The sequence below is a fragment of the Pangasianodon hypophthalmus genome, chromosome 6 (assembly GCF_027358585.1).
Source record: "Pangasianodon hypophthalmus isolate fPanHyp1 chromosome 6, fPanHyp1.pri, whole genome shotgun sequence".
NCBI classification, from domain to species: Eukaryota; Metazoa; Chordata; class Actinopteri; order Siluriformes; family Pangasiidae; genus Pangasianodon; species Pangasianodon hypophthalmus.
The window spans coordinates 29,851,110-29,863,475 of record NC_069715.1 but is presented as its reverse complement, the minus strand read 5'-3'; the positions used below and the strand labels follow the sequence as shown (position 1 = coordinate 29,863,475).

At 35.3% G+C, this 12,366-nt stretch overlaps 1 protein-coding gene across 6 annotated transcripts in view; it reads left to right on the top strand.

The window, feature by feature from the left end:
• Positions 1 to 12,366, top strand: part of lrch3 (leucine-rich repeats and calponin homology (CH) domain containing 3) — a 42,641-nt gene that overhangs the window by 10,232 nt on the left and 20,043 nt on the right. For 5 of the 6 annotated variants that reach the window (XM_026913661.3, XM_026913660.3, XM_026913659.3 and 2 more), the window contains exons 2-9: positions 3,681 to 3,825; positions 3,984 to 4,110; positions 4,997 to 5,102; positions 6,482 to 6,618; positions 8,139 to 8,248; positions 10,140 to 10,233; positions 11,355 to 11,475; positions 11,553 to 11,695. In XM_026913661.3, the coding sequence (XP_026769462.3) occupies positions 3,681 to 3,825; positions 3,984 to 4,110; positions 4,997 to 5,102; positions 6,482 to 6,618; positions 8,139 to 8,248; positions 10,140 to 10,233; positions 11,355 to 11,475; positions 11,553 to 11,695 (983 nt within the window). The remainder of the gene's footprint in view (positions 1 to 3,680; positions 3,826 to 3,983; positions 4,111 to 4,996; positions 5,103 to 6,481; positions 6,619 to 8,138; positions 8,249 to 10,139; positions 10,234 to 11,354; positions 11,476 to 11,552; positions 11,696 to 12,366) is intronic. The other variant, XM_034305169.2, reaches the window with a different exon arrangement.

The window sequence follows — 12,366 nt, the reverse complement described above, 5'->3', positions numbered from 1 at the left end:
TTTTTTCCGACACTGAGAACATCAGAGGAGACGCGTCTTAATCCGAAACATTGCTTATCTCGAGGATTGAAATTATTTTATATATTAAACTATTATTGAAATTAATTTTTTTTCTGTAAGCATCGCAGATGAGCGCTCGGTCAGCTTATCCTTCAAACCGTGGGCACGGAGAGCGCATCGAGTTAACGTAAACATCAGTACCATTTTATTAATTCGATAAATCAAAATAGCGAATTAAAAACGTTGATAAAATCACCTACGTTACGATTTCATGACCTCGATTTAGTGTCTCGTCAGTTGGTTAAGTTGTGCGCAGAATAAAAACAGGAGGTGCTGGATCAGGTGCTATTCTGTGCGCCACTGAATAATGAATGTGGAAGCCATTTTGTTTAAAGCAGTGATTAGTTCATGCAGCGAAATATCAGCAATATGCCAGACTCCGATTAGATTTATTTCAACGCTTGCAACGATTTTCGTAATCGTATATAATCATAACATTGGCATTTTAATAAGAGAAAGAATGCTTTTTCATTCTTCAGTCCACATTTTCTATCCCTGATTTTTTTTTTTTTCCTGGTTTAATGGGAGCACTTGTGTTGAAAACCTCGTCTCTGACGATTCTGCTCAAGAAATATCTGGTAATCTTGGAATTATAAACCACACACATTCTGATTTGAATCATCGGAATGGCGCAACTAGAAAATCAGCTTGAGCGTGCGCGTAACTCCACTCTGAATACGAGGAACTTTCCCCGTGAAAATATTATCATAACTTTAAGGCTGTGTTTACACGACAACGATGTAGTCAAAAACGGAAAAGTTTTTCTCTTGTGTTTTCAAAAGGTTTCACGTATACACGACAACGTTCATAACCCCCTTCATAACGGCCAGAAACGCTGTATTGCGTACGCCAGGCCAGTAGGTGGCGCTGTCACCGTGTTAGTTGGTTGTAATATTGCTGAAGTAAATCCACACTTTGCTGAAGAAGCATTAGCAAACTCTTGAGCAGCAGTAACACGACCACGTTCTCCGCCATTGTTGTGTGTTTGTTCACACTTAATGCATTTACAATAGACACGTACTGCGCGTGTCTACATACCGAAGACGTACTACACACGCGCATGACATCACCGTTTACATGGAGACGATAAAGTCCCCAAAACGCCGTTGTCGTGTAAACAAACAGGCAAAACGCATAAAAAGTTTCCCGTTTTTTGGCTTAAAACGTTGTCGTGTAAACGGCCCCTTAGACTGAAGTCGTCGATCCTTCATAGCGTATTTTGATTCCGTATTTTGCTTTAGAGACAGAGACGCTTTAAACAGATTGTATTTTTCGTCATCTTCGCAAGATCCAACACGTCTAATGGATATGATGCTAAACATCACAGAAGGGCGAAAAAAGAAAGAAGAAAACAGACAGAATGGAAGCGGAGAAGTTCTTAAGAGTTGTCAGGAGATTACTGTAGCACTGAACGTGTACGGACATGAGACCCTTCGGCTTATCAGTGGAAAAAGCAAACCTTAGGAATGAAGTTTTTTTCTTCTTACAGTGAAAGATTAGATTTAGAGTAACAGCAAATCTGATTGTGTCCTCTGGCTCGGATAGACGTCGCTGTCAGCCGCACTTCCTGTCCTGCCGGATCTCCACACAGCTGCACGGCTATAAATATAAATCCACGCAGGCTGGACTGGAAAAGCCATCATAAAATCCACCAAACCGTGCGGTGAAGAAAGAAACGAGTCGTATAGTGACCTCACGGTGCTACATACGACGATATAATATCAATATCGTGATAAATTCACGTGAAAAATCACGGTACACTTTTCTGCGATATCGTACGTACTGCCGTATCTTTTCATACATTTTTAAAACTTCTTTAAAGTTTTCTACTTTCTTGAATAGCGTTAATTTTTTTAAAATAGATTTTACATTTTTCAGTGTTAATTCATGTATTTTTGTCGATATTAATTAAGCACTTGTTGTAGGGGGCGTGGCCACACAAGTCGCTTTTCCGACACGTGGTAAAATTGCGACGCTCCTGCGCAAAGTGTGCAATACTTGGCAGGTCTAAAGTCATCTGGAATAAACGTCACTGGACATCGTGGCTGCGTAATATCACACGTCGTGATGTCGTAACTCGCTATTGCGGAGTTTTCTGTGGAAGGAGAAACGGCACATCTGCAGCTCGTGTGTGTGTGTGTGTGTGTGTGTGTGTGTGTGTGTGTGTGTGTGTGTGAGATCAGAGCGTTTACCTGAGCTAACGCAGAAGAGGTGAAATATCCAGTAACGGCTCTGGAGATCGTAAATCCTGAACCTTTCTGAAGAAAAAGAGAAAAACACGTTACGCGCGTAACTCAACCCTGATGCTGTCTCTAGCTGAAGAATCTCATCAGGAAAATATTTATTCCAGCATAAAACTTCTCGTTTCTTACTTACACTCGCATCAGGAACGCGTCCGAGTGTGAGGGTCTGTTTTCCAGAAAGATTTTTAAGTTTTTAAATAAACAGAAAACGTTTTCTCCACAACTTTGAGGATATAAATGATTTTTTTCTGAAATGTTCAGTCAATAAATATAATTATATTAAATATACATCAAAAAATATAAATGTTATTGATGTAATTTAACACCAAAAATGACTATAGTTAATTAAAAAGTGCTCTTATTTTCTAAAATCTATAAATAAATGAAAAATAAAAATATAATCTAGATAATCGAATACAAAGTTTTATTATAGAGTGAGTTCAAAAAACGAAATTGTTTTTTTCAATGAATGAAATAAAAATATATTGAAAAATTTAATGCAAAAATTAATTATGGGGCAAGTTTTAAAATGCTTTTAATTATTTCCTAAAATCTTGGTCAATAAAGTAAATTAAAAATATAATTAATAACTGATTACAAAAATTTATCATAGATTGTTTCGTCTCATGAGTCTTTTTTCTGAACTTTCACCTTTCAAGATTATTTCTTAAAGTTTTAGTCAATGAAATAATTAAAAAATAAAAATATAATTGATTTGATTTAATATAAAAATGAATTATAAAGTGAGTTTAATAATTTTTTTATTATAGAGTATAATAAAAAATAAATAAATATAATCTTTTAAATGTGTTGTATTTTATAAGTATAAAAGTAAATGCATTAGAGTGGGTTTAATTAATTTTAATCATATAAATAAAAATAAAAAATGTAATACAAAAAAAATGAATTATAGAGTGAGTTTAATTATTTTGGTTACAGAGTATATCATTAAAAAATTATAAATATAAAATATAAAAAATTATACATATAAAAATGAACACGAAAATGTATTACAAATGCATTAAAGTGGGTTTAATTGATTTTAATGAAATAAATTAAAAATAAAAATGTAATTGATGTAATTAAATGCAAAAATTGATTATAGAGTGCTAAAAATAATTTAGTTTATTGAATACAAAAATTGATTATGGAGTAAAAAGTGACTTTTTTTAAAAATATTGTCATTAAAAGAAAAAATACAAACACAAACGAAAAATGCATATAGAGAGATAATGTAATATATTGATTATAGAGTGAGTTATAAAAAAAAATTAAATGCTTTTAATTAGAAGCTGTTTGTAAAAATGTAGTTAAATTTAAAAAATAAAAATAATAATAATTTTTTAAAAATCTCGTGATGATTTGTGTTCTGTGTAGACCTGTCGCGTAACAGACTGCCCGAGCTGCCGGTGGAGGTGTGTATGTTCGTGTCGTTGGAGAATCTGAACCTGTACCAGAACTGCCTGCGCTCTCTACCTGAGAGTCTGATCAACCTGCAGGCCCTCACCTACCTGAACATCAGGTAACACACACACACACACACACACACACACACACACGCGCAGAGCAATCTCGCGTATTACAGGAGTATCTTTACTCTCTTCAAGGCTGCGCTTCACCCGTGAGAACGTGACTGTCGGCGAAACGTGTTCACTGCAGCGTGTGTTTTTGTCTCCGCAGTCGTAACCAGGTGTCCACTCTGCCTGCTCACCTGTGCAGTCTGCCGCTCAAGGTGCTCATCGCCTGCAACAACAAGCTCGTGTCCCTGCCTGAAGAGCTCGGCCAGCTCCGACAGCTCACTGAACTGGTGCGCGCTCACGTCACACCAAACCCCTAAACTGCGTCTAACACCAAACTGAAACTATATATATATATATATATACACGTTATTTTACTGAGTAACAAGGTGAAATGAGTTGAGAAAACACTCTCACTCTCTCTCACACACACACACACACACACACACACTCATACACTCATACATGCTCACACACACTCACACACACACTCATACACTCATACACTCATACATGCTCACACACACACACACACACTCATACACTCATACACTCATACATGCTCACACACACTCACACACTCTCACTCTCACACACACACACACACACACTCATACACTCATACACTCATACACGCTCACACACACTCACACACTCTCACTCTCTCTCACACACACACTCATACACTCATACACTCATACATGCTCACACACTCACACACACACTCATACACTCATACATGCTCACACACACTCACACACTCTCACTCTCTCACACACACACACACACACACACTCATACACTCATACATGCTCACACACACTCACACACTCTCACTCTCTCACACACACACTCTCACTCTCTCACACACACACACACACACACACACACTCATACACTAGCACACACACACACACTCATACACTAGCACACACACACACTCGTACACGCTCACACACTCATACACTCACACACTCATACACTCACACACACTCACACACACACTCACGCACTCACACACTCTCTCACACACACTCTCATACACTCACACACGCTCACACACACGCTCACACACTCATACACTCACACATTCACTCACACACACTCATACACTCACTCTCACACACTCTCTCACACACACACGCTCACACACACTCTGTGTTTCTCTCTCTACAGGATGTGAGCTGTAATGAGATTCAGACGTTACCTGCGCAGGTCGGCCAACTCGAAGCTCTGCGAGACCTGAACATTCGCCGAAACCACCTGGTTCGCCTGCCTCCTGGTTAGAGCTCGCGTATCTCTCTCTCTCTCTCTCACACACACACACACACACACACACACACACACTCTCTTAGCATCAGCTCCGGAATTATTGGCACCTTCGGTAAAGTAAGTCATGGAGGAACGCTAGGAACACGCTTCAGTTACAAAATTTGTGCGGGTGCCAATAATTTTGGCAATTTTTAAAAATATGTATGTTTGATAAAGGTTTTGAAAAATTTGTCACTTAAAAAAATGTACAATAATAATGTACGTGTAATAATAATAATAATAATAATAATAATAATAACAATGCTTTCTGGAGGAAGTAAAAAACAAACAGATATAAAAACTTATTTAGTTTGTTTATTTATTTATTTATTTATTAAACTTTCTCTAAAGAGAGTATTATAATTTTTTATTTATTTATTTTTATTACTATGATCTAATAAATGTTTGTGTAATTTACACATTAAATTCATGGAAATATCCTGCACTAAATTCTTTATTTAAATATTTATTTAATAATTTAATGAAGGATTTATTCATAAATAATATTTTTTAAATGTATCTAGCATTAAATCTATAAATAAATATAAATAAATAAATCATCAAGTATATTATTTATTAAGTTTGGCATTTATTTAGTTAATTATTTCCACCATTTCTTGATGGTTTTACTGATTTGTATGTTTATTAAAGTATTTATCGTTAGAGTTATATTTTTAATTAGCTGCACATTTTGTTCCCCTTTTAAAAGATAAATAAAATCTCACACAAAACGTTTGCATACATTTTTTAAAAACAAGAAAAGCGATAATTATCGATGTTTCGCTTCATTATAAAATAAAGCACAGGATGTTTTTAATTTTTAGAAAATATTTAAATATTCATGATGGTGTTAATTGAATATTAAAACATACTAATGAATATTCATACAGATCATTGATGGTGTTCGAAAACTTGCTTTTCGCTGTGAACATGTGATCATTTTTGAATAAACGGAAAGAAAACGTTGATCTTTACGTCGTACGTGGACTTGATGGTATTTTTCAGCAACAATAATTTCATATTTTCATGATTTTTAGAGCTATGTACAGTTTAATTACGTCAGCTAACAGTAGAAATGCTGCCTTTTCCCTTTTAAGAAGAACAGAAATGTTGATCTGCGAGCTGAAAAATGTGATTGTCTGCCGTGAACGTTCATGAAAAGTTATATTTTTGTTTTTATTTTTGCATTTTAACTTTTTTTGTTAGCTGTCAGTGTTTCAGATTCCTCTCATGTTTCTTCAGAGACGCATCAGCAGTGATGTCAGTGTCTCAACCTCTTACCAGTCACCTGTTAGAACTTATAAAATCTATATATAAATTATATTTTTAAAAGTTTATTTCTCTGTGTAGAACTGGCGGAGCTTCCTCTGGTGCGCTTGGATTTCTCCTGTAACAAGGTGACGTCCATCCCGGTGTGTTACCGCAACCTCCGACACCTGCAGAGCATCGTGCTGGACAACAACCCGCTCCAGAGCCCACCTGCGCAGGTCACACACACACACACACACACACACACACACACACACTCTTTCAGTACAACCTTTATATGCTGGAGTCTCATACTGTCACCATATGTTGATAAAGCATAACGAAATATCATTGTTTTGTGTTTTTTATATATATATATATATATATATATATATATATAAGACTGTACTGCATGTTATAGTGAGCTGTTTGGATATTAACATTAATTTTTAATTTAATGTCCCTTAATGAAGTTGGAAACAGCTGAGGGGTTTTACTGTGTTTATTTGCTAAAAAATTATAAAAAATATCCTACAGAAAGTTTGTAGACCGGTAAGTGTGGAAATGAGTGTGTAAGTATTTACATATGTATGCAAATAAGTAAATAAATATATACAGTACAAGGATGTAGGTAAATATGTATATAAATAAATAAATATATACAGTACCAGTAAGTAAGTTGAAGTATTTAAGTAAATACGTAGATAAATAAGTTAAAAAGTATGTAAGCAGGTAATTATGTAAGCATGTAAATAAGTAATTAGGTAAATGTGTATATAAATAAGTATGTAAATATTTAGGTAAGCAATTAAATAAGCATTTATGTAAATAAAAAGGATAAATAAGTATGTAAGGAGGGAATTTAAATATGTGTCTAAGTAGGTAAAGAGGTAAATGTGTAAAAATGTATATAAATAAGTAGGTAAGTAAATAAAGTTATTGTTTTTCCTCAGTGTGTAAATAAATAAATACGTGACTATATAGAGTATAAGTAAGTAAATGTAAGTATTTTAAGTAAATACGTAGATAAATAAGTTAAAAAGTATGTAAGCGGGTAATTAGGTAAGTATCTAAATAAGTAATCGGGTAAACATGTATGCAAGTAAGTAAATAAGTATGTAAATAAGCATACAGGTAGGTATCTAAACAAGTAAATAGGTAAATAAATATGTAAACATGTTTGTGAATAAGCATGTAGGTAAATATCTAAACAAGTAACTAGGTAAATAATTATATAAATAAAGAAGTTGGTAAATAAGTGTGTAAGTAGGCAAGTATCTATATAAGTAACTACATAACTAAGTAAAAAGCTTCTAAGTAAAAAAAAAATATATATATATATAAATAAGTAAATAAATAAGTATGTAAACACGTATGTAAGTAAATATGTAAACAAGTAACTGAGTAAATAAGTATATAAATAATGAAGTAGGTAAATAATTATGAGTAAGTTTGTAAAAAAGTGTGTAAGTAGGCATTTAGGTAAGTATCTATATAAGTAACTACGTAAATAAAAAATAAGTAAAAAGCTTGAAAGTAAAAAAAAAAAAGTATATAAATAAGTAAATAAATAAGAATGTAAATAGGTGAAGAGATAAATGAGTAAAAATGCATGTAAGTAAGTAGGTAAGTAAATAAAAAAAAGTTGTTTTTCCCTCTCTCTCTGTGTCTGTGTGTGTGTCTGTGTGTGTGTCTGTGTGTGTGTCTGTGTGTGTGTGTGTGTGTGTGTGTGTGTGTGTGTCTGTGTGTGTGCTTACAGATCTGCATCAAGGGGAAGATCCACATATTTAAGTATTTGAACGTAGAGGCGTGTAAAATAGCTCCAGATCTCTCGGATTACGACAGGAGGCCACTGGGCTTTGGGTCCTGGTGAGATTTATTTCTATTTTTATATTGAGATTTATTTATTTATTTATTTCACTTATTAACCTGCACAGTGAAGTAAGTGCAGTGAGATAAATAAACAAAGTGTCTCATGTAAGATATTTTCTGTCTGACTCGGGGAGGGAAAAGCAGCAGGAATTCGATGTGCGTGTGTTTTGGCATGTTTAGGGGGTGTGTGTGTGTGTGTATGTTCGTAAATCTGGTTGTGCTACATGACTGTTATGTAAGACGCCGTGTCCCGACATGCCGAGATGCGAGATAAACGAGACGTTGATGGTGCAGTCGATCTGAAAAGAAAAGAAAAGTAGCAATAAAGAACAGTGCGGAGTTTGTTTTGAGGAATTCGATAGGCATGAGACGATACGCTATTGCCACGATCCGATACAAATCCTGATACAGACTTCACGAGACGAGAAAACATTACATTTTAATGTGTTTATTTTTGTAATGTTTGTATTGTAAAAAAAGTAAAAGGGTTTATTAAATTAAAGCTGGAATTGTTCCCTATAATTAACATGTTATTTTCGTCGCAGGTGTTTTCACCCTCATTAATGTATTTCAGGACACCGTTATTAATATAGAATGATTCTTTGGTGGTAGATTGTACTTTTAAATAATTAAATAACAATCATGATTTTATTTCGTGTATTTCCTCATCCCTCTGAAATTAGTTCGTGGTTACGCGGTTATTAGTTCGTGGTTACGACCCTCGACGTGCTTCTGAATTGTTTTTCCACGCGAGTGTGACTCACATCAAGCACAGCACACAGGAGTTGATTTTAACCTGAGTTTCAAACACGTACTGTATATACGGCGGTTTACACTAACTACCTTCGGACGAATAGATGACGTACGTGTTGTGAAGTCTGGACAGTGTGAAAGTAGGGCCTTTTGCACCGCAGGAACCTTTTCATAGTACCTGAACTAATTGTGGAACTATCCACTTTTTGGCGTTTTGCACCTCCGGAACTGGGTGTGATTTTAGTACCGACTGCCTTTTTCGAGAACCAGATTAGCTCCTACTCCGGAGCAGGGTCTAACCAGCACAACTGGTCCTATCCGTGACGTAAGTAGACGTTGATTGGCCAAACGCGTAGGAAAACGCCCTCATCCACCATGATTTAAAACGCCGTGTGAACATACTGTAGTGTCGACTTATTTCACAAGTATGGAGAACAGCGATAGATGGACGCGAGACACGACAAAAACACAGCTCCGATCACAGCGTCCTCCATCCTCCGGCTGTTTACGTTGTTCTTCTTTGTTTCCGTTGTTGAACGCCGCGCACAAATGACGTCGCTGTCGACCGGCTTACGTCACTTCCTAGCGCCCGCTGTCGGTGCGAATGCAACCCTTTAAACGGTACTGGGAAATAGTTCACGCAAAATCGCCCAGTACTTTAGTCCTGTAAATTTAGTTCTGGAACTGAAGCGGTGCGAAAGGCCCTAATGCTGATGGGCCGTTTCCGGTATCATTATTATTATTTTTTATAAGTTCACGCTTGGAAGCGAATCACTTCCTTCTGATTAGAAACTTTTTGGACTATTACGTAAGCAATACTTCGAGACAGTTACGTTGTCACTCGCAAACTTCGTGCCCTGTATGCTACTACGCCTGCTGCTGACGTCTCGTGTATAAGAAGAAGAAGATGTCGAACTCATAAAGAATGTTAAACAGAAGTATTGCGATACACTTCAGACTTCAGACGAGCAAAAACCGTCTCGCTAGTGTTCTGTATCACGATATCAGAGACAACGAAATTCTGTCTCATGCCTAGAATTTGACTTAAATGAGCCATGCAGATGTGTCTGACCTCTGTGTGTGTGTGTGTGTGTGTGTGTGTGTGTGTGTGTGTGTGTGTGTGTGTGTGTGTTAGTGTGGAGGAGCTTTATCCTGGCCGGCCGTACGGAGCTCTGGACTCTGGGTTTAACAGCGTGGACAGTGGAGACAAGCGCTGGTCAGGCAATGAAGTGAGACATTTTATCATTTTAATTTTTAAAAATAATAATAAATGTAAATTTAAAAGTATGGGCGATTGATCAAAGGGGTCCAAGCACCACGTGATGGACTATGCTCGTGTGGAAGCGAAATTCTGACAATAGCAAGATGCGTGCTGTAATTTTTGTAATTTTTAAAATATATCAATAAAATGTTTTATGTAGTTTGCAAGAAACAAACTGAAACAAAAAATCTGTTGAAAATGTGTTCTAACCATTTGTAAGTGGAAAAGGAAATATTTAAATTACAATTTATTTTTAATAAAAGGACAGAATCATCAGATATTTGATGAAAAAAAAAGATAAATGTGCTAATTTTAGATTAACTTTTCTGTTTGTTTCTGTGAGCGAGAAATAATCTGTAAATAATGAATAAACTTTTAATCAGTGCCACAATTGTGGTACTTAATTATTTGAATGTGGTGATTAAGTTAATTAATTTATGCGAGTTACGTAATTAAATTATGTATATGTAATAATTATATTAAGTATTTAATCAACTTAGAAATGAATAAATAAATAATTTGTTTGCATGTTGCTGCACGGTTTTTCCTATTTATTTATTTTTTTATTTAATTTTATTTATTAGTTCTTAGTTATAGTTTGAGGTTTTCATGTCTGTAGTTTAAAGTTTGAAGTAAATGTTTATAACCATCGTAATTATATCAATAATATACTTTTTAAATGATTTTAAATATTTTTTATTACATTTAAATGTTCTGTAGCGAATTCACGAATATGTTATTATTATTTTTTTGTTACTTTTGCTTGCTTGCTCGCTCCTACGTGGTTCCTATAATCTGTTGCAAGGAGCATTTTTAAGGATGTTAAACAGTTAAATAAATAAATAAACAAAATAAATTCTTTTTATTTATTTAAAAAAAAAAAAAAAAAATTTGATTTGAGGATGAAACAGTGACTCGTGCGATGGACGGCTTCATCTTGCGGACAGGAGCAGTGCTTGGACCCCTAATAAAATCGTAGTTAATTTGAAGCAGAAGCGATAGCGTAATGTTTACTGTGAAAGCGTTATATATTTTTTTATTTTGGGATTTTATTTTTATTTTTCTTTGCCTCCGCGTCTCTTCTCTCAGCCCTCGGACGAGCTGTCAGACCTGCCGTTACGAGTAGCGGAGTTAACCAGAGAGCAGAGACATCGGCGAGAGCGAGAGCGAGACGAGCACAAGACGGGATCGCTGTTGGCTAACGGAATACGTAAGATGGATTTATTGTAAAATTTTTATTATTTCTATTTCTTAGCACTATGTTTTTAATTTAAATTTTCACTCCAGTGGAGGCAGAGCTCGACCAGATCGACTTTATTGACAGCTGCACAGGGGAGGAAGAAGAGGAAGATGGGCGGAGCCGAGGACGAGAACCAGTCAGCCTCAGCTCTCAGTTTATGGCCTACATCGAGAGACGAATCACCCGAGAGGTGTGTGTGTGTGTGTGTGTGTGTGTGTGTGTGTGTGTGTGTGTGTGAGCATGAGCACTAAATTGTTATGCAAAGCAGATGTGTGAGTGCAAAAGTTAGCGCACCCCAGGACACTGTAAAGTTATTTACATTAGAGCTGCAACTAACAAATCTTTTCATAATCGATTAATCGGATGATGATTATTATTTTTTGTTTTTTTGATTAATCAGATTTAAAAACATTTTTTTCCATTTTTTCATTTATTTAAAATGAAATCCACAAACTGAGTGTTACAAATATAAACTTCAGGCTAAAACTTGACATTAACACAACTGTTTGTCCAATTTTAAAAGTATTTATTTAATTTTTTTTTTTTTTGATGCACAAAAAAAGCACTAATAATTTAATCCTAAATTAATAATAAAAACTCACTTTTTTTACTGTTTTAATTTGACGTTACAGATCTTACTTTATCGCTGTGTCTACGCTGCGAGCGAGGAGCGCAACACGGCGCTCGTTACAGAGCAAATAGATCACTCCCGTTATAATAAATGACAGAATTTACACCGCAAGCGAGCAAATACAGCATATAATGACAATAAACCTGAATTAAACTAAACTTTTTAAGCAGCTCGCACCAGTTTCCTCCACCTCTTTCACACAGCGGAGCATTTTGGATATAAACATAAGT